A 27,530-nucleotide genomic window follows, 5' to 3' on the forward strand; every position below is an offset into this window, starting at 1 on the left:
ATATAAAAAAAAAGGTTGTCAACGTGCTTGAAGTAAACCAATTCAAATCGTTGTTTGTATGAACGTGATGATCAAATCATTATAGTTATACTTTTTTTTCTTTTTCTTTTTTTCTTTCTATGCACTGAGACTTACTTAAATTATCTTGTATTCGATTTTCCTCATCTATATAAAGTCAATGTTAAAATTGGCGTTTTCCCTTTTTTTTTTTTGTTTCTTTCTTTCACTTTTAAATTCACTTGATCCATCATCATCATGAAGACTAGTCTTCTTGCTGTTTTATCTTTGAGTGTCATTAGCTCAACTGTACTGGCTGGCGGTCATTCTTCTTACAAATTGATCCCTGATCCTGAAGGTCAATATCCTCGTCTTGGTGCCTGTCCAGACAAAGTGGCATGTATTTTCCCACCTACAGAGTAAAAAAAAAAAAAAATCTATCACCCATTTCCATCATCTATTTCTTTTTTAATACTCAAGTCTTCTTTTTATTCTTTGTATCATCATAGATCACAATTTGTCGCTGGCGGTCTATTCGATTTGAGAGTGGAACTACATGCTTATAATGAAGATGTCAACAAACCTGCACCTACTCCTTATAAATCCTTCAAAACATTGGTGCGTAAAGAGAACGAAGATTGGGTGGATGCAAGTAAATATTTCCATCAACCCCTGCCTACTATTGAAAACTGGAATTTCAACTGGACCCAATCACTTGAAGTTGAATATGCCAAATTATTACATTCGGGTGCTCATCCCGTCAAAGTTAATGTTGCCAGTCGTGCTTGGCGCAAGCTCCAATTTGATCGTCCTGGAACTTACTATGTCAAGGTGGAATATGCTAAGAAAAAGTCTTATACTGTTCGCTATAAGGTTGTAGAACCTAAACGTCCCAAGAAGAAGGCAAAGAATGTGATTCTTTTCATTTCCGATGGTACCAATACAGCTACGGTAAATCTATATGAAGGGAAAAAAAAAGATATAGGATGATTATATTAATCTTTTTTTTTTTTTTTTTGGGTTGAATCATCTATCTAGATTACCGCTGCTAGAGCAATCGCACGTCAACATACTTCGGGCAAATATAAAAATTTATTATCCTTTGAAGAATTTGATCATTTGGGTCATGTCATCACCAATTCTGTTGATAGCTTGTTGACTGATTCTGCTAATAGTGCTTCTTCTTATGCCACTGGTCATAAAAGTAGTGTCAATGCTCTTGGTGTTTATGCTGATTCCTCTGCAGATCCTTTTGATGATCCCAAGGTATTGTGCATAGTATGATGATCATGAGATGAATGATTTACCCCACCATTTTTTTTTATAGGTGGAAACCATCACTGAGTTGATCCGCCGTCGCCAACCCAAAAAAGGTAAGCATTTTTTTTTTTTTGATTTCTGAAACGTTTTTCTTTTTTTCTTTTCTTATTTTTTTCTTTTTCATTCCACTATAATAGCTATTGGTATTGTTTCCACTGCTTATAGTCAAGATGCCACTCCTGCTGCATTCTACACCCATACTCGCAAACGGGATACTTCAGCTGATATTGTTGATCAATTACTTCATGGTGTGAAGAACTGGACTGCCCCAGGTAATGAACAAGAATAAAGGTTGGTTATACAACTTAAGAATGTCACACTCACCTTTTTTTTTTTTTTTGGTCATTTTCTCTAGTTCTTCCTGATGTTTTCCTTGGTGGTGGATCAGAATACTTCTCTGGAAACAAAAGTTTAAATGGCAAGGACTATTATAAAGAACTTACCAAGGCTGGCTACAAGTCTGTATTTAATAAGAAAGATCTCAAGAAATATAATGGCAAGGACAAGTTGTTTGGTGTATTCCGTCAAGGAAATCTCGACACGTAAGTCCTTCTTATTATTATCTTTGATATCTATATCGACCAAGTATTCACTTTCCTAATAATTTTGATAGATGGCATGAACGAAATGTTTATGTTAACAACACTGTGGGTAACAAGGCACATCCTGATAACAGTGGTAAAAAGGATGCCTTGGGTTCTGATCAACCTGGTTTGGTGGATATGACTGTCAAGGCTTTGGAGACCCTCAAGAAACGTGGTGGTAAAGATGGCTTTTTCTTGATGAGTGAAGCTGCTTCTGTTGACAAGAAGGTAAGTGTATAATACATGATATATTTAGTTCTATTTACTTTAACGTATCTAATTTTCTATTATCTGATTAGCTTCATACTTTTGATTATCCTCGTGCTTTTGCTGATCTTATTGAATTGGATGTTACTGTCCAAAAAACTGTGGAATGGCTCAAGGTATATGATAGTACAAAAAATGATAATAGTAATTGTAAATTAATCATTCCTTTTTTTTTTTTTTTTTTTTACATAAAAATAGAAAAACGGTGAATATGATGATACTTTGATCCTTGTTACTGCTGATCATGCTCATTCTTTTGATGTATATGGTACCGTTGATGCCAACTTTATGCGTAAGGCTAAGACCGAAGATGAAAAGACAAGTGCTATTGGTGTCTATCAATATGCTGGTTTCCCTGGTTACTTCGATCATGATGGTGATGGATTCCCTGATAACTGGAACCCCAAGATTACTCTCTCTGCAGGTAAAAAAGAAATATAAATACTAGTCTATGATATACTCTCTTGCTCACATATCTATTCTTTTTTTAAAAAAAAAAAATAACCAAAGGAACAAACAATGGACCTGCTCATTATGAAGCTTGGCAAATCTCTTCTAATGCTCCTCGTTATCCTTCTATTACGGATGATCATGGTGTGATCGTTCCCAATCCTAGTGATATGGCTGGTAACTTTGGAAATGGTCTTTTGGTGAACAATAATTTACCCCATGGCAATAATCAAGGTGTTCATTCTATGAGTGATGTTTTCATTTACTCCAATGGTAAATAATGAAAGGGAACATGTGTAAATGAAAATAGTAATTGATGATGATTGTTTTTTTTATTTATAGGTCCTTCATCTTCTCTATTCTCTAAAACCAAGGAAAACTGGGAACTTTATTTCGCGGTAAGTGTCAAAATAGGAGTAACAGAAGAAAAAAAAAGAAAAGAAAGATGAGTGATGAAACTAATGGGTCTATTTGTATAGATGGTGGAAGCCATGGATTTAGGTCGCAAGCATTAGAATTTACTACTTTTTCTTATTTATCTTTATTAGTTTAGTTTAGAAGTGTAATAAAACAAAATAATGTACTGATTAGAGAATAAGTTTGGATAATCAATATGTTTATCATTCAAAAAAGTGTATAAATCCCAAAATGGAAATACTCCTGTATAGACTTGGGCCAAAATTTTCGCACTGAGCATGAAAACACAAAGAGTCACGACTCTTTCTCTTCCCTTTTCTTTTTTCTTTCTCTTTTTCTTTTCACTGTCTTTGATCTATTTAGGTTCATTAGTATTCTGAAATATGGTCAAGATATCAACTGAATTCATTTCCATTGGTTGCAATCGAACTACTCATGCATGCGCTTGGAGTTCTAATGGTCTAGTTGGATTTGGTGCTGACAAGTTTATTGCCCTTTACTATCCTTTGGTAAGAAAGAAAAAAAAAAATTAAAAAGTTTTCCAAATGTTTCCTTAGTAGATCTTATCTAACTTTTCTACTCTTCTTTTCTTTTCTAGGATAAAAATTGTCAAGGCATCAAAGAAACTCTTCCTGGCCATAAGGATCGTGTTATTTGTGTAGAATTCATCGAAAGAGGTTAGTCAAGGAAACTTAATGAAATATATATATATTGGTGCTCACCGTTATCTATTCTTTCTTTATATACTGACTATTTAGGTTATCAATCCAATCCTGATCAACTTGTTATTATCTCTGGATCAGCCGATCATACAGCTAAAGTGTGGAAACAAAATGGACAAAATGAATGGACTTGCTCGGCAACTCTTACTGGATTCACTGGTGCTGTGGAAACTATTGCAACTTTACATACTGAAAAGGTTGCAGAAGACGCCAAAGATTTAATTGTGACTGGATCAGCAGATGGAAAAATTCGTATTTGGGAACGAACTGTCAAAGATCAAGATACTGGTAGGGAACACAAAACAGATTCGTCCCCTTTTTTATTTTTGGACAAGAGACTTATAATGATTTTATTTCATATATAGATGATGTGATTTGTATTCAAGAACTTAACTGTGGAAACAAGTATCCAATGTCACTGGCTCTTGCTTACCTTCCTGGAACAACAAGTACGTTATAATATATATATATATATAGAAAGAAGAAAATACTCACTAACACTTCCTGTTATTACGATAGTTCCTGTGATTGCTAGTGGTCATACGGACAAAGTGATCAACATTTATATATATCAACAAGGTTCTCAATCATTCGAAAAGGTCTACACTCTCCAAGGTCATGATAATTGGGTACGATCTTTAGCTTTTGCAACTTACACAGGCACATCTGCTGATCATGATGCAAACAACAATAACAATAGTAGTAGTAAAACACATACTCTTCATACTGGTGATCTTGTTTTAGCTAGTGGATCTCAAGATAGATTTATTCGAATTTGGAAAATATCACCCCACTCAACTGAACCATCTTCCAACGATATTGAAGAACATCAACAAGAAACAGGATCAAGTGATTCCAATATTATTACCAATGACTTGATTGAAGCTTTGAAAGAAAGTGCACTGTAAGTAAAAAAAAAAAAAAAAAAAAAAAAAAAAAAAAAAAAAAGATTGAATTTCAATACAATATGCTAATACTATTTTTTTTTTTTTTGAAATAGCACTGGTGAAGAAGCTGAACTTAGTACAAAGGCACATTTGATCAAGGCAGATATTGTAAAGGAAGACGGACAACTAACACAACAAGAATTCTCTATTATGTTTGAAGCTTTGCTGATGGGTCATGATGATTGGGTATTCAGTGTATCATGGGAAAGGCCAAAACCAGTGAAGATGGAAAATGGAGACATCAAGTATGACCAACCTATGCGATTGATTTCAGCTTCTAGTGACAAATCTATGATGATCTGGAGTCCTGATCCATTATCTGGTGTTTGGGTGAATGAAGTACGTATGGGTGATATTGGAGGCAATGCAGCTTTAGGTTTCTGTGGTGCACTTTTTAGTCCTGAAGGAAAACACGTTCTTTCTTATGGGGCAAACGGATCATTCCATCTTTGGGAAGAACAAGGTAAATAAAATTTAATCGAGTCAAATTTAAAAAAGAAAAAAGGTAGTTGAATTCATTTCATCATTATTTAATAGAACACAATCGTTGGTCTCCACAAGTTACAATTAGTGGTCATTTCAAACAAGTTGAACAGGTTACTTGGGATCCTCAATCAAGATACCTTGTTTCTGCCAGGTAATTAAAAATAGACCTGAATTTTGTTGTTTTATATAATTTCTTGTTTACCCTTCTCTATGATGATAGTTTGGATCAAACTACTAGATTATATGCACCATGGCGACGACAAGTAGATGGTGAATTAATTGAAACTTGGCATGAAATGGGACGACCACAAGTGCATGGTTATGATATCAAGTGTGTGGCCTTTACTCACAATTGGCAATTCGTTAGTGGAGCTGATGAGAAGGTACTCCGTGTATTTGACACTCCTCGGTCCTGTGTTGAAAGCTTGGCGGAACTAACTGGTGAAGAAAAAATGAAAGCAGAAATAGCAAGTCGACCTTTGGGTGCTAATCTTCCAGCTCTTGGTCTATCGAATAAAGCAGTATTTGAAAACGACATTGAAGCAATGACAAATGCAGACGAAAATCATGCAACATTGCAGAGTTATTCTCATGCTTCAGCTACACCTACAGCTCTTATTGAAACGATGGTACAACCTCCTTTTGAAGAACATTTGATTCAACACACTCTTTGGCCGGAAATGGAAAAACTTTATGGACATTTGTATGAAGTGATGTGTGTGGATGGAACAACGGATGGAAAATACATCGCTACTGCTTGCAAGGCTTCTACAAGTGAACATGCTGTTGTTCGTCTCTTTGATACAACCAACTGGAAAGAATTGCCTACCAAGATTGCTGCTCATACATTGACAGTAACACGTGTCCGATTCTCACATAATGATCGCTGGCTACTAACGGTATCTCGTGATCGTTACTGGTCCTTGTCTGAACGAAAGTCTACTGGAGAACAAGATGAATATGTATTGGTGGCGAAGAACAAAGCTCATGCTCGTATTATTTGGGATTGTTCTTGGACTCATGACGACTCGTTATTTGTTACTGGTTCTCGTGACAAGACATTCAAAGTATGGCAACAACAAAAAGAAAATGGTGAATGGATTTGTATTAGTACTATCAAGTGTACTGAAGCTGTCACTGCATTAGACTTTGCTCCTGATTTGAAGAATGGATTGTAAGTTTTTTTTTTTTTTTAATAGAAAAAAGAGAAAAAAGAAATATGATATATATGTATATTTATTCTATTGGGATTTTTGATAGGTATATTTTGGCTGTGGGATTGGAAAATGGACAAATACAACTATGGACAGGATCAAAGGAATCTCCAAACCAATGGGAATTATGGACTGATATAGATCCAAGGTAAAGTGCAAAAAAAAAAAAAAAAAAAATTACAAGAACGATATTCACTATTCTAAAAATCTATATTAGGATTTCTCATGTGGGTGTTGTACGGTCATTATCCTGGAGGTCGGTTGAAGGTCGATTCCAACTGGCATCCGGTGGTGAAGATCATTCTGTTAGGATATTCAATGTAGAATAGAATAGAAGAATAGAAGAAGAAATATAAATATTGATGTGAATAAATGATTTGTTTTTTTTTTTGTTGGATACTTACACTGGTTGAATAGGATGAGTTCTTCATATAGATTCAATTGTTTTCTTGACATGTTTATACAACTGAAGTCGATCGGATATACAACGAGTCACAGGGTGGTGTTGGATGAAGGCTTCAGTAGACCATTGTTCCAAGATAGACGATAGATCGGATGAAGGTATGGCTATAAAGAGCATGCGTTTGCAGTGATATTGCCGATGATAAAGATAGGCTAGCTGAGAGATCCATTCATAAGCTTGAGTAGGAGACACAGCTGTGACTTGAATAAGAGAATGAGATGATAGAGGCACGGCTTTGTTGTTATTGTTGATGAAGGACATGGCTTTGTTTGCATTGTGTTGAGCATCTTTGGCCAATTGCTGCCAATCTTGAACCACTGTTTTCCACTGGTCTAGTCGTGTTGCCAGTTGCACCATACATTTATCAAATCGTTGTGTTTGTTTGTACAATAATCGTTGGCCATCCACTTGATACTGATCCAATCTGTGTTCGTTGCATTGTTGCCGATGGAGATTATCAAGGGTTGAGAGCAAAGCAAGTGTGGCAGACTGATATGTATCCCAAGTTTGTTTCAAAGACTCGGCTCGTGATAGTAAGCTAAAGGTTGTTTTTCGAAAAAGGATTTCCTGTTGTTGCATTTAATAATAAAAAGTAGTAAAAAGAATATAGGAAAAAGTTCACCACAGACGAACAAGGCACTTGATAGCGGTGGTTCAATTTTTTTTTTTTTTTTTTTTTTTGCTCTCTCGTTTGGGTCTTCAAATGATGGTGCGGCACATTGAGATTTTTGATTTTCTTCCTCCTCTTTTCCCACCTCAAACTTTAGGGTGAGTGATTTACAATATCATAAAAAAAAAAAAAAAGAGTAAACCCAAGCAACATCGAATGGAATACATGATGGATGAATGGATAGATAAATAGAATGGATGGATGGATGGATGGATGGATGGATGGATGGATGATAGAATAGAATGAATGTGATTTATAGTGGGACAAGAATGAACATCTGATGTACAAGTTGGAGATTATTGAAAGGCCATTTTTACTGATGAATTCTTCTTTATTATTATTATTTATAGAATTGATTAAACATGGGTCGCGTCATTCGTGCTCAAAGAAAAGGTGCTGGAAGTATCTTCAAGGCTCACACTGTCGGTCGTAAGGGTGCTGCTAACTTGCGTGTTTCTGATTTCGCTGAACGTCATGGTTATATCCGTGGTCTTGTCAAGGAAATCGTTCACGATCCTGGACGTGGTGCTCCTCTTGCCAAGGTTGTCTTCCGTGATCCTTACAAGTAAGTTTTTTTTTTATATAGTCAAACTAGATCTAATTCTTTTTTTTTTTTAAATAGGTACAAGCTCCGTACTGAAACTTTCATTGCCACTGAAGGTATGTACACTGGTCAATTTGTCTACTGTGGTAAGAAGGCTACCTTGAACATTGGTAATGTCTTGCCTTTGTCCTCTGTCCCTGAAGGTACTGTTATCTGCAATGTTGAAGAAAAGGTGGGTGATCGTGGTGCATTGGCCCGTACTTCTGGTAACTATGCTACTGTGATTGGTCATGGTGAAGATGGCAAGACTCGTATTCGTCTTCCCTCTGGTGCCAAGAAGATCGTTCCTTCTACTGCCCGTGCTGCCATTGGTATCGTTGCTGGTGGTGGTCGTATCGATAAACCCCTTTTGAAGGCTGGTCGTGCTTATCACAAGTACAAGGTCAAGCGTAACTCTTGGCCCAAGACTCGTGGTGTTGCTATGAATCCTGTTGACCATCCTCACGGTGGTGGTAACCATCAACACATTGGTCATGCCTCTACTATGGCCCGTGATTCTTCTGCCGGTAAGTCTATATATATATATATATATAAAGATCGACATTATCTCACCTCTTTTTTTTTTTTTTTATTATTATTATTATTTTTATTATTCTTATTTTATAGGTCAAAAGGTTGGTCTCATTGCTGCTCGTCGTACTGGTTTGCTCCGTGGTACCAAGAAGCTCAAGGAATAAGCTATGGATATCATATTGTGTTTTTATCTTGTGTGCATGAATCAATAAAAATGAAGTTTTGTTATATTACTTGTCTGTGAAATTTAGATCTGTCTTTTGTACCTTTTTTTTTTTTTTTTTTGTGTTTGTTATACTCTGGTTGATAAGCTGATCTCTATTGATTTCTATGATGATGACAACTAAGACACACATGTATCCATATATCTATATGATGGGTTCGAATACCTGGAATAATGTATGAAATAAGGGCAAATAGGTTTGGTTCAGTAGTACCGTTAAAGCAAAAGAGAAAACATTGTAAAGATGATAAGATAATAAAACAGTTTTATTGAGATCAAAACACACAAAAAAAAAAAAAAAAAGGATAAAAGTACAATAATCTAAGAGACATGTGGTTGAGGTGAACGTTTGTTGAATGAGGATGATCGATTAAGTAAAGCACCTAGTTTTGAAGACAAAGCATTGATGGTAGTGGTGGCTGAGGCAGATGATGCTGATCGATGAAGTCTCGTTTTTGCCTTTGGTGGACGAAGGGTAGTGGAGGTGGAGGCAGAAGGTGCAATGGTTGGAGGAAGAGGAGGTAATGGTCGATCTTTATATGATTCAGGGAGAACATTGATAGCTGCTGATGTCGTTGTTGGTACACTTGTTTTAGAACCGGATGATGATGATGCAGTGGTTGTTGTAGAGGAGGAAGGTTGTTGCAATTGTTGTTGTTCCATATTCAATTGTCCCGAACTACTGCCGCCGCTATCATTGCTTTTACTGCTTTTATTGGAGGTACCACGACGCAATACTACGTAAGATATCTTGCGTAAGAGTGATTTCGCTGGTAAAGGCGTAGCTTGCACATGAAATTCCTCCGTTGTTGTTGTAGATGACTCTAGTGCAGAAGAGCCTGTTGATCGGTACTGTTGTTGTTGATGATGATGATGTTGTTGCTGTTGTTGTTGTTGTTGTTGTTGTTGTTGTTGCAAGGGTGAAGTTGCGGCAATCATATCATCATTATCTTCGGCATTGGTAACTTGGGTTGTTAATGGAGAAGCTGTTGTATGATGAAAATGATGACCATGGGCATTCATAGAAGAAGTAGGAGATGATGATGGTTCGTCCAAATGATGTTGTGATGTTGATGAGCGAAGCCAGCGCTGAATTCGACTGAGATAATCTGTTGACGTAGAGGACGCTTGAGGTTGAGAAGAGAGACCTTTGACACTAGGTGAATGTTGTATCATATTTCCAAATGGTACTTCAGTAATTTTCCTTGCAGGCATAGTTGAATTCTGTGATCCATCATGATGATCATCCATCATATTGAGTGAAACTTGACTTCCAGGAGCAGTGGAAGTACCACCCATAGATAATACCGATTCCACCGAAGTTTTGCGAGATAGTGACACTACCGGCTTGATGGCTTGCATTTCTTGTAAATAATGTTGTCGTTCTACTGTCAGATGATATACTGAGACCAAAGGATGATAGGCAGCAGGAATCGATTGAGGATCATCATAAAAAGGAGGTTGAGTCAAATCATTGGTCAAAGTGGCAGGTCTTGTTTGATGTTCCCTAACCAAGAAAGCGGCATCGCGATAGACGGGTGATTGTACAATGACATCTAATTTTTTTGTAATTTCTTCGGCAGTTCCAAGACCCATTCCATGAGACATCTGATCAATGATACGAGGATTCAAAGGTAAAGACAATGGTTGGCGTATAGGAAGATAGTTTCGAATAGGTGGTAATTCCAGATTCATCCAAGGATGCAGCATGATATCTGATAAATAGATTCGTTGAACAGGATCAGTAACAAAGATTCTTTTAAGAAGGTCGAGACAATCTTCACTAAGATGAGCAGGATAAGTGACTTCACCACGTTTGATTTTTTCATGAAGACCAGGCATAGATTTGTCATCAAAGGGAACAGAACCGGTCACCATCACGTAAATAACCACACCGAGACTCCAAATATCGACTTCAGGACCATTGTAAGGGGTAGCACGTAAAAGTTCAGGAGCAGCAAAATAGAGAGAACCACAATAGGTAGTCAATTGACGTTCAGGACAAAACAAGTTAGAGAGACCAAAATCAATAATTTTCACTTTGCGACCCGACTTGTCAATCAATATATTTTCAATTTTGAGATCTCGATGCACAATAGAATTCCGATGCATGTAATCCAACGCGCTGACGATTTGGCGTGCAAAGCTGCGAGCACGTTTTTCAGATAGACGTTGACGCTTGACAATATAATGTAAGAGTTGACCACCATTGACATAATCCATCAAGATATAAAAGTAAGGTCCAGCCACTACCAAATCCTTGAGTCCAACAATGTTCGGATGTCGTAAGAGCATCATCATATGAGCTTCACGTATCGTTCGCATTTCACGGTTTTCTTCTCTGGCATATTCTTTGGCTATTTGCTTTTCTGTTTTATTCGTAACACCTGTTTTGAATTGAGCAAAGTTGGCACGAGGTACAATCTTGATAGCAATCTATTTATCCCAAAAAAAAAAAAAAAATTATATAAATAAATAAAGATGATATTTTAAGTATTATATAAAAAGAATTACTTTATCTCCTGTAACATTATGTACACCAAGTTTGACTTTTCCCATAGACCCTTTCCCAAGACTTTCAGTCAAAGAATAATTGCCAATAACTTTTTGTTGATATCGATGGTGAGGTTCCTGAATAGAAGGTGATATTGATGTTGTACCAGACGTTGTTCCTTTATTTGATATATTTGAGTGATAATCTTTTGTACTTGGTGTTGAAGTAGTGTGACCGCCATAATCATCAACTAATACAGCAGCCATGAGAAGAAAGTAAAGGGAATATAGAAAGAAGAAACAGAAAAAAAAAGCTGGAAGTCAGAAAAAAAAAAAAAAAAAAAGACGGGAAAAAAAGAGAAGAAGAGAAAAGGTAGGGACAAACAAACAATTATTACCTCTGCGGAAGTGGAATTTCATACTTAACTTTCTAAATATAGGTTTTCAACCTAAAGTATTTTTTACCACTTACACGTGAGGAGGGGAATGAAAGGCAAAAAAAAAAAAAAAAGGTGCAGACACAAAAGCTTAAAGACTACACCTAAAGTTGTCAAAATTTAGGTGGACGTAAAAGCGGAGACTGAGGATGGTCCATTTGAATATGTTCTGGCCCGTGGGTCTACACCCGTTTAGTCTAACTTTACCGTGTTTTTATTTTTTTATTATTTTACACTAGACTTTACTAGGTGAAGATAAATGATGGTTGTAATCGTAAAGGTATTTGTACCATAATCCGAGCCGAAGGATCCTCGTGGCAATATCTTGCATAGATCACTGAAATTTGACAAAAAAGCTTTCACTTTTTTTTTTTTCTTTCTCACGATGATTGGATCCCCGAGTATTATATTGACTGGATGAAAATGGGTATTTCCTAATAGTTGATTATTCAAACATATATAAATAAAATGAAGGATGGAAATTCTATCCAATAAAAAAAAAACAAAGGAAAAAAAAAAGATAATGATGATAGAAAAAGGATGGATATCAGTTGAGTAATAGAGAAGTGAGTCATGGTTACAATGATCGACCGGGGAATCAAAAAATAAGGGTTCATGGAGATTTGCAAAAAAAAAAAAAAAAGGTTGATTTCATTCTTTTCTTTTCTTTTCTTTTTTCACTTCGTTTTATTTACAATATGGTCTCTAACACCTTTGGTCGTTCCTTACGCAAAGATTTTTTACTCGATCCTAATTATACACCTTTGAATCATGGTTCCTACGGTTGTTATCCTCGTGTTGTGCAAAAAGTCCTTCGTGAACATCAAGAAAAGGTTGAACTGTTTCCTGATCGTCGGTTACGTTACGATATGTATCCAGAATTGCGAAAGTCTCGTGAACTTTTAGCAACATTACTTCATTGCAATGCTGATGACATTGTCTTTTCTCAAAACGCTTCTACCGCCGCTAACGTTATCTTCCGTAGTTTTCCTTTTGAAGAAGGTGACAAAATTTTATATGTAAGTGAAATATTATTATTATTATTATTCAATGATTGATTGTTATTATTATTTAGTTTGGAACTGCTTATGCAAACGTACGTAGTACTTTGGAATTTATTCGCGATCATCAAAAGGTAGAACTGGTGAAAATCGATTTGAAATACCCTTTGAATGATGCCTGCATTATTGATCTTGTGAATGAAACTCTTGCCAATGAAAAATCAAAATCTGGTAAACCTTTCCGTATGGCCGTATTTGATGTAATATCTTCTTTGCCTGGTGTCCTTTTTCCATACGAAGCTATCAATCGAATTTGTCAAGAAAATGGTATTCTCACGGTGCTAGATGGGGCTCATTCAGTGGGTAATACAAAAAAAAAAAAAAAAGAATGATGACTCAGAAAACTTGAAACTGACTCATCTTTTTAACTTTCTGTTGTAGGTCATATTCCTATCGACTTGGAAAAAATCAATCCTGATTTCTTCTTTACCAATTGTCACAAGTGGCTTTTTGTTCCTCGTGGTTTCGCTATTCTTTATGTTCCCAAAAGAAATCAAGGCTCCCTTCATCCCAACACTATTAATGTTGCTTACAAAACCCATTCATCATTGGATGATAACTCCTCATTTGAACAAGAATTCTGTTCTCCTGGTACTATCGACCATTCCCAATACTTTTGTGTTGAACCAGGTAAACATCCAACACAAAAATAATGACTTTTTGACATACTAATTTTTTTTTTTTTTTTTTTTAGCATTGAAATACCGAGAATCATTGGGTGGAGAGGAAGCAATTATGCAATATATTCATGATTTGGCAATTCGTGGCGGTGCTCTAGTGGCTGATATCTTGGGAACACAAGTGATGGAAAACGATGATCAAACTTTGACTGTTGCCATGGCGAACGTAGAACTACCTATTAAGGAGGATATCAACTTGTCAGATACTGAAATTAGCTCTACTATTGTCAAGAAACTCATATATGAACATAACACTATGGCTACTCCTTATAAAAACAACGGAAAATGGTGGATACGATTATGTGCTCAAGTTTATTTAGAATTGGATGACTTTAAGAAAGGTGGTGAAGCCATATTGCAAATATGTCAAGAACTCAATAATCTCTAATCTAGATACTCCAATGATAGTTTAGCTATGTTATTTATTATTTAAATATTAAATAAAGAATGGATTATATATTGAGATATCATTATCTTAGGAATCGGATTGAATAAAGTAGTTACATAGTTTGAATTTGACTTTTTATCATTCTTCAGTTTAAAGACCTGAATTTTTTATATCTAATCTCAGATAATCACAGTAATAGATCAAAAAATGGTATGTTTTATTTGTATACAATAGGTTAAAAAAAAAACAAGTAATCTAATCAATCAATCGCTTTCGACGGAAGTAATGACGTAAATATAATGTTTGCCAACAACCTAAACTAATCAGTGTAAAAAGAGATAATAAACTAAACCATTTGACCCGTTCATTGGTTGATTCTATGTATAGATAAAAAAAAATGATAATGTTAATAATAACGAAGATCAATATTTAAATAGGTATCAATTTCTTTTTTTTGTTTCATCTTACCATTGGTATCACGCATAAATACTTCACGGGATTTCAGATAATTCATTTCATCTACGATTTCCTGAACAACCTTTTCCAATTTACGTAGTTCTAATTCAAGTGGACCCAATTGTTCCGTCTTTGCTAGAATTGTATAATCGATAGCTTCTGCACCAATATTCATATCCAAGTCAATCCATCGTTTGTATTGTGATGCCTCCTGAAAACCTACCAAAACCGTTCAAAAGAAAAAAAATCAATAGCAGGTTCACTTGCTTATGATAATAATATGACTATTCTTTTTTTCATTTACCTTCGTCTAGAGTATTTGTAAAGCATACCTTCACTTGTCCTTCTGAAATGGTGTTGAATGCATTGGCAAAACTTTGTTGTAAATCTCGTTTTCTTGTATAGACATTGGGTACATCGCCATCTTGGGATACCTTGAGAATAAAGGAAAATAATGAAAGGTAAACTTAGCCATGTCATTTGTATATCATGATACCTACTTTGAGATCGACTCGTTGATTGTATCCATTGCCCACGTTAACTGTGATATAAACTTGAGTATCTTTGGCGACAAACTGAGATAAACAGCGCTGACGAGGTTCCGGGCGATCGGCTTGAGATGCTGTAAGATCAAATCGTACTGCCTGAGCTATTAATGTGAATATGAATAATATTGATAATAAACATGGTAATAAAGATGGCATGAAAAAAAAAAAAGAAAAAGAACTATATAAAAGATATACACAGAAGGAAAGAGAGTAAAAAGAAGAATGCTAAGCGGAGAATGGGGTAATTCTTCCTGATTAAGTCACAGCGAAAGAAAAAAAAAAAGAAAAGAAAAGAAAAGAAAAAAAATATCAAGCTGCATTTTTTTTTTCCTTCTTCTTACTTTCTTATCTTCCCATTCTTACTTTTTTTTTTTTTTTTATTTTCTTATATCCAATGAAAATGCGGGTCAAGATTAGTGCATTGACTTGCTCACCAAAAGCTGACTTTTGGTACTTGATTGATAATAAACAACCAACTTACTCTATTCGAAATCTCCAAAAAGACATTAACAAATTGATTCATCCTACCGAAAAGTCAAAGCGACTCTCTCTTTCCCTTGATGGATTCCGCCTACTTCCAAATTGTACTGTCCAGGGTCTTATTCGTGATGGTGATACTTTGACGTAAGTTACTTCTGATAGAAAATTCACTTGAAGGAACTATTTTCTACTTGTGTACTTAGTATCTTGTTTTTATATATATATATATATATCGCGTTTTCTAATAACAGACTTCAACATATCGATACTCCAGGTAATATTTTTTTTTCCTTTCATGCTTTATGAAAACATGCTTCTTTATTTTATACTCACCTTTTTCTTTTTTTTTCAATTAGCATTGAACGAAAAGTCAACTCATTCAAAAAAACGCAAGAAAAGCGATTCGTCAGTCACTCACGAAGAGGCCAAGGACAAAACCAGAGTAAAGAAGAAACACAAAACAACGAAAATAAAGGAAAAGAACCATTCCAGCAAACGTAGACGATTAGATACTACTAGTCATATCGATGATGATAAGAAAATTTCCAACGAAAATGCAGCGACATCTTCAAGAAATACTAACGAAGAAACGACACCCGATAATAAAGTATTACGGCGTACGCGTTCAAGGAATATGCGTCGACGACAACAACGACAAAAAAACAGGGCAGCTTTAGCAGCACAACAACAATCGGCAAACTTGAACAATAACAAAGGTACCACTAATAACACATCACAGGCACTACCAGTGGAAACGGTATCAGAAGATTCGATCACGGCACAAGATGGCAAAACTGTGAAACGCAATAACAAATATATGGCGGATGAGGAACCTTTACGACAATTGGTGAAGAAAAATAAGAACAAGAAGAAAAACTTTTTGAAGGAAATGGAGAACAATCAGCGATCACACGTCATTTTCTCAACTAACGACAATGCTGGTCAAAATCATCAGGATGATTACTACAGTGGATACACCAATGAAATGGATTACAATTTTAATACAGACGAATATAACAACTATTTGACATCTGATGTATATAACCCATCCAACACATTAGGTGGCGCATTCATTACCGACAGCGGATCTCCTCAAAAGTATTACAACAGCAACAAAGGCAATCGACAAAGAAAGGAAGGAAACAATAATGAAAACTATGCGAACCGACAATACCCTGTGGATGATACAGATCTCATTTTTTATGCTTCACGTGAAGAAGAAGAGGAAGAAAAACAAGATGAAGGAAAAGTCGAAGAAACTGGAAACAAAGATACCGTGGATTCCCAATTGGACAACAACAACAATAATGACAGTGGTGATAACGAAGATGATGATAGTAGCGACAGTGATGACACCAGTGATAGCGACAGTGATGACACCAGTGATAGCGACAATGATGACGATGAGAATGACGATGATTCGGCAATAACAACGACAAAGGAAGGTGATGATCAATTGGAAGTGCACAAAGTGATCGAAAAGGTAATAACCAAAGAGAAATAAAGAATAACAAGACACTTTATTATATATATGTATATTCATTTATTCTCACTATTGCCGTATTTAGGTGGATTATGACAAATACCCTGCTACCACATTCCAAGGCTCTAGTCCTCCAGTGGTTGGTGATCTCTTGGCACTAAAGGTACTTATCTATGAAAAGATATCATTTGAATGATATTCATATTGATTCTCATCTCCTCTTTTCTTATTATCATACATTCTTTGTAGACTTTACATCTGTCAGAAACTTATACACCAGAAATCTCGAATTGGAAGGTAATATTGATTGAATAAGAAATATCATGAAAGCTGAAAAGATTGCTAACTTTTTTATATATAAAAAAGGAAGTCAAGGTAGTAGAACTGAATGGGCAAGAAATGGTGGCTGAACTAGTTGGACAAGATATATCACAGTTGACAAAGACAAAAGGACGTAGGAAATTTGATTTACCTCCTGATGACGATGATGATCAAGAACCTGAACGCGACAACATTGAAACTTACAATTATACTGATATTATCGATATGCGCCGAATAGTATTATAGTCATTTTTGTTCACAACCCATTTTAGTGATCATGTCTCCCCACATCCATTCAACAACTTTGTTCTAAAATAAAATTTACATTTGCATTTGATAGTAATCATAAAAAAAAAAACAATATCATATAGACATTTCATTACATTTTATAGCACACAAAGGTCAACATACATTCTTTATCTTACGTTGTCATTTGTAAATATCACACAACAGCCATCATGTATTTAAAATGTACACAATGTCATTTTTATCCAAATTCGTCTTCATCATGCCAACCACCAATAAATTCAATAAAAAAAAAGAAACACGTAACAACCATCAAAATAAAATAAATCAATAAAAAAAAAACCGTATCAAAATTCGACCATTAAAAAAAAAAAGATTATTTTATTTCAGGGAATACGATATAATTATTGCTGTGCAGATCGAAGTTGTTGGTATTGCATTTGTAATTGCGTGATCTATGTAAAATAATAAAAAGAGAGCGTGAGTATCTCTAGTACTCAATGTATCCGTCGTTTCTCTTTTTTATAGTACTTACATCTGCCTTCTTCTTCTCTGATTTTTCAGTCAGTTCTTTTAGTTGACCTTCTACCCGTTTACTATGTATTATATAAAAGAAAATAAAGTGTCAGATTTGTTTCCTTCTTTTTTTTTTTTTTATTATGACTATGTACATTTCACTAGAGATCAGATCAAGACGATTTTTGACATTGGATGAAGCTTCCGATTTTTCTTGTTTAACTAACACAGGACCAATGAGTTTGTAAATATTGGCTTCATCTTCTAAATGTTCAAATTCCTATCATCAAAAAAAAAAATTAACACAAAATCCTACAGTATCATCCCCTATCTTTTATTTTCATTTATTACCTTGCGTACTTGTTCATTTTCTTGTTGTTGTGAGTCTAATCGTTGTCTTGATTCAATGGCTTTTGTCAACTCTTATGTTTCAAATAAAAAGAAAGGAAGGTAAGACACGCGAACTCAAGTCATCATCCAACTCTTTTCCTATTTATCTTTTCTTACCCTTTTGTAATTCTTGGAAAGCTTTTGATTCGGCTTCAAGTTTGGCTTCTACTACTGAGAGTGACATAATGCGACAAAATATTAAAAAGAAAAAAAAAAAAAAACAAGTCAGTACAAGAATCAGTGACTACCACCAAAAAAAAAAAAAAAAAAAAAAAAAAAAATAAGTAGCAGTGAATAATTGGCCAATCATAACCCAGGTTTTTCTTTTTTTTTATTTCAACCAATAGATCATAAAAATAAAAATAAAAAAGTAAAGAAACATGATGCTAATTTTTTTTTATTTTATTTTTTATTTCAAAGATGCATAATAAACTAGACTATGAAGAGGAACTAACTATAGAGCTTTTGCTATTGACTTTTCTAATGGTTTTTTGTTTCAAACTTAACCGTTCAATATCAGCTACGACTTTTTCTATGCTTTCTTCAGTAATTTTTCGTCGCATATCACCTAGAACTGGAGGTCGAATGATAGGTGATCCATTGTTGCTATTATTGTATTTGATATATGTATTATTGCCAGTCGATCTATTTAATGAATTGGTAGAACTATCCTTTTGGAATGCAGCATGGTTTTTGTGAACTATATATAAGAAAGAAAAAAAAAAAAGATAGCTTAGTATGATGATAAATGATGATAATGATGATACTTACTCTTGAAGTAAAATGATTGAATTTCAGCAGGATCCAAAAGATCAGCTAATGCTTTTTTGACAGCAGCATTATCTTGATCCGTTTTCTTATCTTGTCCATTACTAACCCAGATTTGATAATTGTCACAATGTTGTCTTGATGATACGGATACCCCACAGACTGTATCATTTAACCAATGTTCCACTTTTTCACCAATCAATAGTACCAGTAGATCTCTCCATACAATAGGTGATTGATTTTTGTTGACCTTGAAATTAAAAGACCCACCATATTCATTTTTTGGATCTTCCCTATATTATTAAATAATAAATGAATTTGTTTTCTTTCTTTTTTTTTTTATTTTTTATTTATTTATTTATTTACCATATTGGCTTGATACCTTTGCGCATAAAATGTAAATTGCTTCTAAAACCCAATTTCTCAGGACCATCAATATTATTGTACACAGACCAAAATTTCTATAATTAGACAATGTGATATTTATCAGTAAAGAGATCATACAAAAAAAGAAAAGAGTTTTATATATCTAAAAAGGAATCATTTTTTTACCTGTACTGTACCAACCGTTGATATAATTTGAAGATTAGCTTCATATTCCGATGCAGGTAAATTTGGCACATATCTAGTTAATATATTCGAAAATTGAAGATATTATTATTAAACAAGTAAGAAATCTTGTTATTTTATTATAACTTACCTATCATACCAATAAGTCCATTCTTCTTGTAACAAGATAGTGCCTACTTTCAAAAGTTGTTCTTTTCTTTCTTGATCCAAAATGACTACTTTATCCTTGTAAATGTATCCATCTTTGATATGTACTATGGGAGGCATTGTTGATGAACCATTTTCCAAAGTGTGAGAGGAAGCATCATAATGAGAATTGTGAGCATTATTGCTGAGAGAGGAAGAAGAGAGTTTGGGCGAAGAAGACAAAACAGAAGTATTGGCCATAGAAGGAGGAGACCAGAATTGTTGAAAGGCGGAAACGGCAGGTGATAAACTGATATTACTAGAAGGTATGTTGGTATTGGTATAATGAGTAGAAGTTGTTGCTGGCATTGTTGTTGTTGTTGTTGTTGTAGTAGTAGTAGTAGTAACCGATTCCTTGGAAGTATCATTTATTGTCACAGTAGTCGTAGCCTTGTCATTAACTTCATCGTCTTCTAATCCCATCATGTTACCAAGTGATAATAGTTTAAAAAGAATGATATAATAAAGTATCAAGAGAGATGAGAAAAGGTATAAATAAAGAAGTGAATAAGAATAATAATAAGGAATAAAATAAAAAAAAAGTTCACCCCTTTTGTATGATGTAGTTAAAGAAAAGAAAGAAGAAGAAAAAGAAAATCCCACCTGTTCTTTCTCTTCTCTTGCCTACTTTTTTATTACTATTTAAACGCCGTTTTTTTTTTTATTTTATTTTTTTTTTATTTCTGGATACGAGAATAAGGGGGGAAGGAAACAAGTTGAAAAAAAGAATAGTATGTAAGTTCAATCAATATATAATATATATATGATTAATTTTTTAATTAGTAAAATAGAATAAAATTATATCATAGCTTATATTTTTCTCATTCTATTATATAATTCGAAATAAACGAGGCTGATGATTAAAATACTTCCCCAAATGCTTCCTTTGTATGATGAATGATTCTTTCAATCGCCGAACTACGGCTTGCATACAGATTAAAAAATATAAGTATGTCTCTATACGAAGAATATCTTATTTATTTTAAAAAAAATCTACCTAAAAGTGGATTCATCATCTAATAAAAGACTAACAAGTGTAAACTGACTATATGTATGGTCTTGTGTGTGTGTGTATATATATATATATAAAAAAAGGGGGGAAATAGGGAATTGTACACTAATCTAATGGGTAATCAATATCATAATGGTTCAGCTGTGGGAAAAATGGCTTGATGCATCTTTAATTTCAATTGGGTAGTATCTGACAGATCCACACTAATTATTAAAAAAAAAAAAAAAAAAAAGAATAAGATACATATAATAGAATAAAAATAATTTACTTACTCTTTCAATCCTTTGAATTGGAAATCATCATAATGTTCTTCAAAAAATTGTGGTTTCCATTGAATACCTTTAGTTTCACGTTCTTTTGCTAATTGTCTTTGTGCATCTTCCACTGACGTTTTGGCATCAGTTGCTCCATCCATATCACGATTTTTGATAGCTTCTGTTAACTTGGACCAAAGTCTTTAAATGGAAATAAATACCTGTTAGTTTCTTTATATATATATATTTTTGAATGTACCTTCTAGATTCATATTCCTTTTGTTGGTCTTCGGGTAATACAGTCTTAGGTACAGCAACTGCCGTTTTCGCATCAAATAATACGTCTTTTTGTGATGTCTATTAATATAAATAAAAAAAAATATATATAAGTTGTATCGTTTTCTTTTTGTTTTCACAACCTTATTATTATTATCATACCTTGTAATTCTTAATATAAATTTCATTAGACCATTGTCCACTGATTTCATATAAAACTTCTTGTGTAGATTCCTTTTTGATCTTGCCTACAAGTGAATTCCATTGACCAGAGAAGAACCCCTAGAAATAGAAATAATCATTTGTATTAGTTTGTTCTTATTGGTATTTTTTTTTTATTTTTCTACCTTTGTCTTGAATTCGAGTTCACATGATAAATCACTAGATTTGCATGATAATTTTGATTTATCACCAAGTTCAATGGTCATCGTACCAAACCTTATATATAAAAAAAAAATAAAAGTGAGTATATGAAGGATGATTTTTCCATTTGTTACTTACAAAACACCACGAGCATACATATTGGGCATTTCAATATCATAACGCTCATTGTATCTATCTGTCAAAATGACATGAGAAGCACCTTCCATGATAGTTCCAACTGAATTGCCGTAAAATCGTGATTTTGGACGGATGTCTCCTGCAATCAAAACATGATGGTCAGGACAAGTGTAAAAATAAGCAGACATGGGTGGGTGATGACTAACTTGTTCGGCAATATAATAAGCTTCAGCTCCATCAGAGTACTTGTATTGACAACGGAAAAATTCACCCAAAACTGGATTATATGGTTTCTTGACACCCTATTGATATTTTATTATAAATATTTGTTTTTTTCCTTCTTTTTCTTTTTAGCATGCTCTTTTAGTTACCTTGGGTTTGATATGCCATCCAGATAAGTAATAACGAAGAACACCAACGAATCGTTCAACAGGGTCATCCAATTTACTAGCACTAAAACGGAAAAGAAACACGGTTAATTCATATTCAACATTACGCCGCCTCAATACAAAAAAAAAAAATAATGTTGTTACCTGAAAAGAAGTTCGGGATGGGACATAAAATCAGTAATCCTTTCCAACATACTTCTAGGTTCAAGTACAAAAGTAGGTAAGGCTACTCTTTGCTATAATAAATAAATAAAAATGTGAATATTTGTTATGTAGAAAACCGTAAAAGGGGTAAACTTACCAAATCCATGCCTTTTGTCAACTGACCAGCAATAGCTAACAAAATGTTACGAGAACCTTCTTCAAGTTCTTCAGTATTGTTTTGGTTATCATTATTATTGGCCGACATGAGCAAGAAATATCAGTAATGTTGAAAAGGACAACGAACAATATCAAACAAAAAAAAAATAGAAAGAGAAAGAAAAAAAAAAGCTGAAAGCAATTGGAAAGAAACACATTTCATTTTGAAGTCCGCTATGAATCATTAAAAAAAAAAGTGATTGAAGCTCGCAAATGATTTCCCCATTTACAACATCAGTTGAACAACGTTTATTTTGTAAAGTCAGAGCAGAAAAGTTGGAAGTAAATAAGATGATGATGATGACGATTGAATGATGATGATCTATCCATATGGTTGAAATAAAGCACTCGATTAAATAAACTATTGTTTTTTTTTGGGTTTATAAATAGTGTTTTGACTTGATCATTGACATTACGATCATCAAAAGAATCGGTAGTGTTATGTGATACTGCATGATCGACATTATAATATACAGTATGTAGTGAATCCTTACGAAATATTTTTTAATATTCCAAAATTGATGCCATCAGTGAATTTAAAAATGGAAGGAATGGAAGACTTTTGATTTGATAAACATCTATATAAATGATTTAAATTATTTTCTAATGTATACAAAGTAATCTGATATGCTTAAGCACTATAATAAAAATATGTAAAGTGTCAAAAACCACTTGGTCCTTTTTTGGTAATGATAATAACCAATCAATCCATCCCATTCTTTCAGGCCCAAAAAAAAAAAAAAAAAAAAAAAAAAAAAAAAAAAAGACGGATGACTTTTTTTTTTGTGACTGAAAATCTCTGACGTCGAAATAAAGTAGAGGATGAAGGGGTGGTTGTTTGAGTGGGCCAGTTGGGTATAACCCAACGCGGTGTGTTTATTTGCAATTTGTTTTTTTTTTTACTTTCCCTTCTTTTTTCTTTCCTTTTAACACCCTTCTCTACCTTCGTTAAATTATCATCCATAATGCTTCGTGCTACTATCGCCAGTGCCGCCCGTACTTCCGTCATTCGCACCTCTTCTATCGCTCGTCCCATGGGTAAGGCAACGATAAAGTGTTTATTATTATTATTATTTTTATTTACATTGAAAATTCGGATTTTTTTTTTCATTGTGCAATATCATTGATCTTTTTACATATGAAATATTGACTCCTTCCTTTTTTTTTTTTCTTTGTATTAATATTTGAATCTAGGTATGAGCAAACGTTTCTATTCTGCTGACGTTGAAGACGAATCTTACGATGCTTTGACTGAACGTTATGTCCGTTTCTTTGATGGTGTTGAAGATCTTTTTGAACTTCAACGTGGTTTGAACAATGCTTTTGCTTACGATTTGGTACCTCCTGTCAGCGTTGTTGAATCTGCTCTTAAGGCTTCTCGTCGTGTCAATGATTATGCTACTGCTGTCCGTGTGTTTGAAGGTCTCAAGGAAAAGGTTGAAAACGAAACACAATACGAACAATATCTTCAAGAATTGGCTCCTCTCAAGAATGAATTGGGTGTTTTGACTAAGGAAGAATTGGGCTTCTAAATGATCATCATCACCTTATATTTATTGTTATAGTTTTTTTTTTTCTTATCACTTTTTTTTGTCATATCACTTTTTTTTTTCACTTTATACTTCTACTTTTAGAAAATGTCTTTTTTTTTTACATCATTGAATAAAGGATTTGTCGAACTACTAACTCAATATATATATATATATATATATATAGATCAGATCATAATTAAAGAACTATATTGTATCATACTGATTCTGATATGGCATATTTACTGTTGATTTTATTGTATAATATTTAATGGCTGTTTCAAAATCATCGGATATCCAAACATTGACCCTGTTTTTGAGTCAAAAAAAAAAAAAATCGGTTGACCCTGGGTTCGAAATTTCTATTTCTTAGGTTCCTTTTTTTTCTCTTTCTTACGTCTTCCTTTCCTTTCTTTTTTTTTTTTTCTTCTTCTCTCTGTCCTTCTTTTTCTTTTTCTTTTTTTTTTTAATCTAATTCTTCTAAGTATATCAATGCTTTCTCGATTCGGAAAGATCGGTTCTCGATCTTTACATCCTCAACATGTAAAAAGCTTACAATCAACCACTTTACTTCGATCTCGTCTCCTTTCACAGCGTCGTTTGTTTACCTCGGAAAAGGATGGTAAAAAGGTGGAAAACAGTAATAATGATGGCAAACCTTTCAACATTCCCAAAGGTTTCGAAGGATTCTTTGGAAAAGATGCTGGAAAATCAACAAGCAAACGATCATCTGAATCCAAGAAAGCTTCTGAAGAAGGTTCAGCGAAACATGACAGCAACAAGCACAACAATAATACTGACAGTGGCAAAAAGTCAAGCAACAATGGTGGTAGCGGTAACAAACCTCCTGAATTACAAATCAATGCCAATATGGTTCTGGGAACTGCTGTTGGTACCTGGTTACTGTGGAAGTTATCCTCTCCTGGTGAAAACTCTCGTGAAATTACATGGCAAGGATTCCGAACACAACTTTTAGATAAAGGTCTAGTAGATCGTCTTGTAGTAGTTAACCGTAACCGTGTACGTGTACATCTTCGTCCTGAATCTACCTCACTTGGTGTGGCTTCGCAACAAACATTTGTATTCAGTATTGGCTCGGTAGATGGATTCGAACGCAAATTGGATGATGCACAAAATGAATTGGGTATCCCTTCAGCTGAACGTATTCCTGTCTCTTATCATGAAGAAATCAGTCTTCTCAATACTGCTTTACACTTTGCTCCTACCATGCTTTTGATTGGTGTTCTGTATTATATGACTAAACGTGGTCCTGGCGGTGGTGGTCAAGGCATCTTTGGCATTGGAAAAAGCAAAGCTAAAATGTTTAATCAAGAAACTGATGTCAAGGTCAAATTCAAGAACGTTGCTGGTGCAGACGAAGCTAAAGAAGAAATTATGGAATTTGTAAAGTTTTTGAAGAATCCTGCTCTTTACGAACGTTTAGGTGCTACTATTCCTCGTGGTGCTATTCTATCAGGTACAAAAAAAAAAAAAAAAAAAAAAAAAAGAATGATTCATCAACTTAATATATCTTTTTTTTTTTTTTCATTTGTATTCATTTAGGTCCTCCTGGTACCGGTAAAACACTTTTGGCCAAAGCTACTGCGGGTGAAGCCGGAGTTCCTTTCTTCAGTGTATCTGGTTCAGAATTTGTGGAAATGTTTGTTGGTGTTGGTCCATCTCGTGTTCGTGATCTATTTGCCAATGCGAAGAAGAATGCTCCTTGTATCATTTTCGTGGATGAAATCGATGCTATCGGTAAAGCTCGTGGTAAAGGTGGACAAATGGGTGGTAATGATGAAAGGGAAAGTACATTGAATCAATTATTGGTGGAAATGGATGGTTTTGGATCAAGTGAACATATTGTAGTTTTGGCTGGTACGAATCGTCCCGATGTATTGGATCCTGCTTTAATGCGTCCTGGTCGTTTTGATCGTCATATTGCTATTGATCGTCCTGATATTGGTGGTCGTGCTCAAATCTTCAAGGTACATCTCAAACCTATCAAAACAACGGAAGATATGGAACAACTATCTCGCAAGCTTGCTGCTTTGACACCTGGTTTCTCTGGTGCTGATATTCACAATGTCTGTAATGAAGCTGCCTTGATTGCTGCTCGTCATCAAAAGGATGAAGTACAAGAAGTTGATTTTGAACAAGCTATTGAACGTGTTATTGCTGGTTTGGAAAAGAAATCTCGTGTATTATCCCCTGAAGAAAAGAAGACAGTGGCCTATCATGAAGCTGGACATGCTGTTGCTGGTTGGTATTTACAACATGCTGATCCTTTATTAAAGGTTTCCATTATCCCTCGTGGTGTGGCTGCTCTTGGTTATGCTCAATACTTACCCAAGGATCAATACTTGTATTCTGAAAAACAATTGGCTGATCGTATGTGTATGACTCTTGGTGGACGTGTGGCGGAACAAATCTTCTTTGGTTCTATCACAACAGGAGCTCAAGATGATTTACAAAAGGTAACCAAGATTGCTTACGCACAAGTGACAACATATGGTATGAATCCCAAGGTTGGACCCTTATCTTTCCATGATCCCAACTCTGAACAACAATTCCAAAAGCCTTACAGTGAACAAACTGGATCTCTGATTGATGATGAAGCTCGTAAATTGGTGACTGATGCTTACACTAGGACAGTAGACTTACTTACCGAAAAGAAGGCAGATGTGGAAAAGGTGGCTAAACTCTTATTAGAAAAGGAAGTGATTACTCGTGAAGATATTGAAAATACTTTGGGCATGCGTCCTTTCAAAGAAAAGACTGTATATGATGAATACGTTAGAAAACCATCAAAGGTAATTATTTGAAAAAAAAAAAACATTTTCTATATATTGATCCTTTATATATATATATATATATATATATATATATATATATTAATAATCTAGGTTGAAGCTCCTCCTCCTTTCCCTGAAGATGTTCCTCCCAGTACTGGCGAAGTCAATTCATCATAGTTTATATTATATATACATTGACAATAGAAATTTGACAATAGAAGTCTTATTATCTTCTTTTTTTTTTTTTTTTACTCTCTCTCTCTCTCTCCTCTCATTTATTCTCAATAACCTTTTTTTTTATTGTTATTGTTTTTGTTTTTGTTTTTGTTATTGTGTTTTTTTATATATATAAATATACATATATGAAATTGTAATAAAATCCTCTTTATAGATCTGTGAATCTGACATTTTTGATCTCTGTCTTTCATTTTCCAAAAAAGGGTGTTTTCGGCCATTCAATAGTACTCCATCCATTCTATCGCTTTTTTTTTTTTATTCCTCTCTTTTCTTTTTT

At 34.3% G+C, this 27,530-nt stretch overlaps 13 protein-coding genes across 13 annotated transcripts; 7 read left to right on the forward strand and 6 right to left on the reverse strand.

Annotated features, from left to right (window-relative positions):
* The first annotated feature begins 154 nt into the window (after window positions 1–154).
* Window positions 155–3,216, forward strand: BX664DRAFT_328556 (alkaline-phosphatase-like protein). Its single transcript, XM_051544620.1, has 12 exons — window positions 155–416; window positions 507–948; window positions 1,036–1,263; window positions 1,325–1,370; window positions 1,455–1,589; window positions 1,673–1,859; window positions 1,931–2,129; window positions 2,201–2,284; window positions 2,367–2,592; window positions 2,679–2,891; window positions 2,961–3,016; window positions 3,098–3,216. The coding sequence occupies exons 1-12, from the start codon at window positions 256–258 to the stop codon at window positions 3,131–3,133; spliced, it is 2,013 nt and encodes a 670-aa protein (XP_051401394.1). The 5' UTR covers window positions 155–255; the 3' UTR covers window positions 3,134–3,216.
* Window positions 3,217–3,332: 116 nt separating this feature from the next.
* Window positions 3,333–6,802, forward strand: BX664DRAFT_328559 (WD40-repeat-containing domain protein). The gene is made up of 10 exons (XM_051544621.1): window positions 3,333–3,544; window positions 3,634–3,712; window positions 3,794–4,045; window positions 4,123–4,206; window positions 4,277–4,661; window positions 4,758–5,167; window positions 5,242–5,341; window positions 5,411–6,364; window positions 6,451–6,552; window positions 6,622–6,802. The coding sequence occupies exons 1-10, from the start codon at window positions 3,419–3,421 to the stop codon at window positions 6,731–6,733; spliced, it is 2,604 nt and encodes an 867-aa protein (XP_051401395.1). The 5' UTR covers window positions 3,333–3,418; the 3' UTR covers window positions 6,734–6,802.
* BX664DRAFT_328561 (uncharacterized protein) lies at window positions 6,803–7,451 on the reverse strand. Its single transcript, XM_051544622.1, has one exon. It carries the CDS (start codon window positions 7,444–7,446, stop codon window positions 6,832–6,834), a length of 615 nt encoding a protein of 204 aa, XP_051401396.1. The 5' UTR covers window positions 7,447–7,451; the 3' UTR covers window positions 6,803–6,831.
* Window positions 7,452–7,581: 130 nt separating this feature from the next.
* On the forward strand, window positions 7,582–8,916 carry BX664DRAFT_97783 (60S ribosomal protein L2). The gene is made up of 4 exons (XM_051549816.1): window positions 7,582–7,635; window positions 7,888–8,102; window positions 8,160–8,647; window positions 8,748–8,916. Exons 2-4 carry the CDS (start codon window positions 7,900–7,902, stop codon window positions 8,816–8,818), a joined length of 762 nt encoding a protein of 253 aa, XP_051401397.1. The 5' UTR covers window positions 7,582–7,635; window positions 7,888–7,899; the 3' UTR covers window positions 8,819–8,916.
* A 248-nt stretch (window positions 8,917–9,164) lies between these two features.
* BX664DRAFT_294358 (kinase-like domain-containing protein) lies at window positions 9,165–11,705 on the reverse strand. The gene is made up of 2 exons (XM_051542093.1): window positions 11,392–11,705; window positions 9,165–11,313 (listed from the first exon to the last, which is right to left on the reverse strand). Exons 1-2 carry the CDS (start codon window positions 11,635–11,637, stop codon window positions 9,199–9,201), a joined length of 2,361 nt encoding a protein of 786 aa, XP_051401398.1. The 5' UTR covers window positions 11,638–11,705; the 3' UTR covers window positions 9,165–9,198.
* Window positions 11,706–12,459: 754 nt separating this feature from the next.
* On the forward strand, window positions 12,460–14,035 carry BX664DRAFT_294361 (pyridoxal phosphate-dependent transferase). Its single transcript, XM_051542094.1, has 4 exons — window positions 12,460–12,826; window positions 12,883–13,171; window positions 13,250–13,498; window positions 13,563–14,035. Exons 1-4 carry the CDS (start codon window positions 12,506–12,508, stop codon window positions 13,934–13,936), a joined length of 1,233 nt encoding a protein of 410 aa, XP_051401399.1. The 5' UTR covers window positions 12,460–12,505; the 3' UTR covers window positions 13,937–14,035.
* A 95-nt stretch (window positions 14,036–14,130) lies between these two features.
* BX664DRAFT_328569 (emp24/gp25L/p24 family/GOLD-domain-containing protein) lies at window positions 14,131–15,191 on the reverse strand. Its single transcript, XM_051544623.1, has 3 exons — window positions 14,893–15,191; window positions 14,697–14,826; window positions 14,131–14,611 (listed from the first exon to the last, which is right to left on the reverse strand). Exons 1-3 carry the CDS (start codon window positions 15,094–15,096, stop codon window positions 14,343–14,345), a joined length of 603 nt encoding a protein of 200 aa, XP_051401400.1. The 5' UTR covers window positions 15,097–15,191; the 3' UTR covers window positions 14,131–14,342.
* A 117-nt stretch (window positions 15,192–15,308) lies between these two features.
* Window positions 15,309–17,615, forward strand: BX664DRAFT_357437 (uncharacterized protein). The gene is made up of 6 exons (XM_051547955.1): window positions 15,309–15,564; window positions 15,672–15,694; window positions 15,777–16,903; window positions 16,989–17,066; window positions 17,153–17,200; window positions 17,270–17,615. The coding sequence occupies exons 1-6, from the start codon at window positions 15,335–15,337 to the stop codon at window positions 17,468–17,470; spliced, it is 1,707 nt and encodes a 568-aa protein (XP_051401401.1). The 5' UTR covers window positions 15,309–15,334; the 3' UTR covers window positions 17,471–17,615.
* Window positions 17,616–17,823: 208 nt separating this feature from the next.
* Window positions 17,824–18,584, reverse strand: BX664DRAFT_328574 (Prefoldin). Its single transcript, XM_051544624.1, has 5 exons — window positions 18,494–18,584; window positions 18,338–18,408; window positions 18,142–18,266; window positions 18,006–18,066; window positions 17,824–17,925 (listed from the first exon to the last, which is right to left on the reverse strand). The coding sequence occupies exons 1-5, from the start codon at window positions 18,558–18,560 to the stop codon at window positions 17,875–17,877; spliced, it is 375 nt and encodes a 124-aa protein (XP_051401402.1). The 5' UTR covers window positions 18,561–18,584; the 3' UTR covers window positions 17,824–17,874.
* Window positions 18,585–18,759: 175 nt separating this feature from the next.
* On the reverse strand, window positions 18,760–20,323 carry BX664DRAFT_357439 (translation initiation factor eIF 4e-like domain-containing protein; the record flags this gene model as incomplete). The annotated part of the gene is made up of 5 exons (XM_051547956.1): window positions 18,760–19,076; window positions 19,148–19,437; window positions 19,511–19,605; window positions 19,697–19,769; window positions 19,845–20,323. 5 exons carry the CDS (start codon window positions 20,321–20,323, stop codon window positions 18,814–18,816), a joined length of 1,200 nt encoding a protein of 399 aa, XP_051401403.1. The 3' UTR covers window positions 18,760–18,813.
* Window positions 20,324–20,855: 532 nt separating this feature from the next.
* On the reverse strand, window positions 20,856–22,817 carry BX664DRAFT_328581 (uncharacterized protein). Its single transcript, XM_051544625.1, has 9 exons — window positions 22,634–22,817; window positions 22,477–22,568; window positions 22,315–22,396; window positions 21,944–22,245; window positions 21,790–21,880; window positions 21,605–21,724; window positions 21,426–21,523; window positions 21,185–21,367; window positions 20,856–21,115 (listed from the first exon to the last, which is right to left on the reverse strand). The coding sequence occupies exons 1-9, from the start codon at window positions 22,739–22,741 to the stop codon at window positions 21,040–21,042; spliced, it is 1,152 nt and encodes a 383-aa protein (XP_051401404.1). The 5' UTR covers window positions 22,742–22,817; the 3' UTR covers window positions 20,856–21,039.
* Window positions 22,818–23,521: 704 nt separating this feature from the next.
* Window positions 23,522–24,378, forward strand: BX664DRAFT_328583 (cytochrome c oxidase subunit VA-domain-containing protein). Its single transcript, XM_051544626.1, has 2 exons — window positions 23,522–23,730; window positions 23,887–24,378. Exons 1-2 carry the CDS (start codon window positions 23,658–23,660, stop codon window positions 24,222–24,224), a joined length of 411 nt encoding a protein of 136 aa, XP_051401405.1. The 5' UTR covers window positions 23,522–23,657; the 3' UTR covers window positions 24,225–24,378.
* A 272-nt stretch (window positions 24,379–24,650) lies between these two features.
* On the forward strand, window positions 24,651–27,180 carry BX664DRAFT_328584 (peptidase family M41-domain-containing protein; the record flags this gene model as incomplete). The annotated part of the gene is made up of 2 exons (XM_051544627.1): window positions 24,651–25,698; window positions 25,785–27,180. Coding segments are annotated over exons 1-2 (2,239 nt in total), but the record flags the coding sequence as incomplete, so codon positions are not given.
* Window positions 27,181–27,530: the final 350 nt, after the last annotated feature.

This window comes from Halteromyces radiatus, assembly GCF_025201355.1.
Source record: "Halteromyces radiatus strain CBS 162.75 chromosome Unknown BX664scaffold_3, whole genome shotgun sequence".
Lineage (NCBI taxonomy): Eukaryota > Fungi > Mucoromycota > Mucoromycetes > Mucorales > Cunninghamellaceae > Halteromyces > Halteromyces radiatus.

Bases quoted from the DNA above. Each gene is read 5' to 3' on its own strand.
- BX664DRAFT_328556 (XM_051544620.1), top strand. From the start codon at position 256: ATGAAGACTAGTCTTCTTGCTGTTTTATCTTTGAGTGTCATTAGCTCA. The intron at 417-506 runs GTAAAAAAAAAA...GTATCATCATAG, and splicing joins TGTATTTTCCCACCTACAGA to ATCACAATTTGTCGCTGGCG. The intron at 2,285-2,366 runs GTATATGATAGT...ACATAAAAATAG, and splicing joins AAACTGTGGAATGGCTCAAG to AAAAACGGTGAATATGATGA.
- BX664DRAFT_328559 (XM_051544621.1), top strand. From the start codon at position 3,419: ATGGTCAAGATATCAACTGAATTCATTTCCATTGGTTGCAATCGAACT. The intron at 3,545-3,633 runs GTAAGAAAGAAA...TTTCTTTTCTAG, and splicing joins TTGCCCTTTACTATCCTTTG to GATAAAAATTGTCAAGGCAT. The intron at 6,365-6,450 runs GTAAGTTTTTTT...GATTTTTGATAG, and splicing joins CCTGATTTGAAGAATGGATT to GTATATTTTGGCTGTGGGAT.
- BX664DRAFT_328561 (XM_051544622.1), bottom strand. From the start codon at position 7,446: ATGCAACAACAGGAAATCCTTTTTCGAAAAACAACCTTTAGCTTACTA.
- BX664DRAFT_97783 (XM_051549816.1), top strand. From the start codon at position 7,900: ATGGGTCGCGTCATTCGTGCTCAAAGAAAAGGTGCTGGAAGTATCTTC. The intron at 8,103-8,159 runs GTAAGTTTTTTT...TTTTTTAAATAG, and splicing joins GTCTTCCGTGATCCTTACAA to GTACAAGCTCCGTACTGAAA. The intron at 8,648-8,747 runs GTAAGTCTATAT...CTTATTTTATAG, and splicing joins GGCCCGTGATTCTTCTGCCG to GTCAAAAGGTTGGTCTCATT.
- BX664DRAFT_294358 (XM_051542093.1), bottom strand. From the start codon at position 11,637: ATGGCTGCTGTATTAGTTGATGATTATGGCGGTCACACTACTTCAACA. The intron at 11,314-11,391 runs GTAATTCTTTTT...TGGGATAAATAG, and splicing joins ATAATGTTACAGGAGATAAA to ATTGCTATCAAGATTGTACC.
- BX664DRAFT_294361 (XM_051542094.1), top strand. From the start codon at position 12,506: ATGGTCTCTAACACCTTTGGTCGTTCCTTACGCAAAGATTTTTTACTC. The intron at 12,827-12,882 runs GTAAGTGAAATA...ATTATTATTTAG, and splicing joins AAGGTGACAAAATTTTATAT to TTTGGAACTGCTTATGCAAA. The intron at 13,172-13,249 runs GTAATACAAAAA...TTTCTGTTGTAG, and splicing joins AGATGGGGCTCATTCAGTGG to GTCATATTCCTATCGACTTG.
- BX664DRAFT_328569 (XM_051544623.1), bottom strand. From the start codon at position 15,096: ATGCCATCTTTATTACCATGTTTATTATCAATATTATTCATATTCACA. The intron at 14,827-14,892 runs GTAGGTATCATG...TTTATTCTCAAG, and splicing joins ATCAACGAGTCGATCTCAAA to GTATCCCAAGATGGCGATGT. The intron at 14,612-14,696 runs GTAAATGAAAAA...CGGTTTTGGTAG, and splicing joins TACAAATACTCTAGACGAAG to GTTTTCAGGAGGCATCACAA.
- BX664DRAFT_357437 (XM_051547955.1), top strand. From the start codon at position 15,335: ATGAAAATGCGGGTCAAGATTAGTGCATTGACTTGCTCACCAAAAGCT. The intron at 15,565-15,671 runs GTAAGTTACTTC...TTCTAATAACAG, and splicing joins CGTGATGGTGATACTTTGAC to ACTTCAACATATCGATACTC. The intron at 15,695-15,776 runs GTAATATTTTTT...TTTTTCAATTAG, and splicing joins TCAACATATCGATACTCCAG to CATTGAACGAAAAGTCAACT.
- BX664DRAFT_328574 (XM_051544624.1), bottom strand. From the start codon at position 18,560: ATGTCACTCTCAGTAGTAGAAGCCAAACTTGAAGCCGAATCAAAAGCT. The intron at 18,409-18,493 runs GTAAGAAAAGAT...TTGAAACATAAG, and splicing joins TTTCCAAGAATTACAAAAGG to AGTTGACAAAAGCCATTGAA. The intron at 17,926-18,005 runs GTAAGTACTATA...TATTTTACATAG, and splicing joins CAGAGAAGAAGAAGGCAGAT to ATCACGCAATTACAAATGCA.
- BX664DRAFT_328581 (XM_051544625.1), bottom strand. From the start codon at position 22,741: ATGTCGGCCAATAATAATGATAACCAAAACAATACTGAAGAACTTGAA. The intron at 22,246-22,314 runs GTAACTAAAAGA...AAATATCAATAG, and splicing joins GATGGCATATCAAACCCAAG to GGTGTCAAGAAACCATATAA. The intron at 21,368-21,425 runs GTACATTCAAAA...TTCCATTTAAAG, and splicing joins AAGGAATATGAATCTAGAAG to ACTTTGGTCCAAGTTAACAG.
- BX664DRAFT_328583 (XM_051544626.1), top strand. From the start codon at position 23,658: ATGCTTCGTGCTACTATCGCCAGTGCCGCCCGTACTTCCGTCATTCGC. The intron at 23,731-23,886 runs GTAAGGCAACGA...ATTTGAATCTAG, and splicing joins TTCTATCGCTCGTCCCATGG to GTATGAGCAAACGTTTCTAT.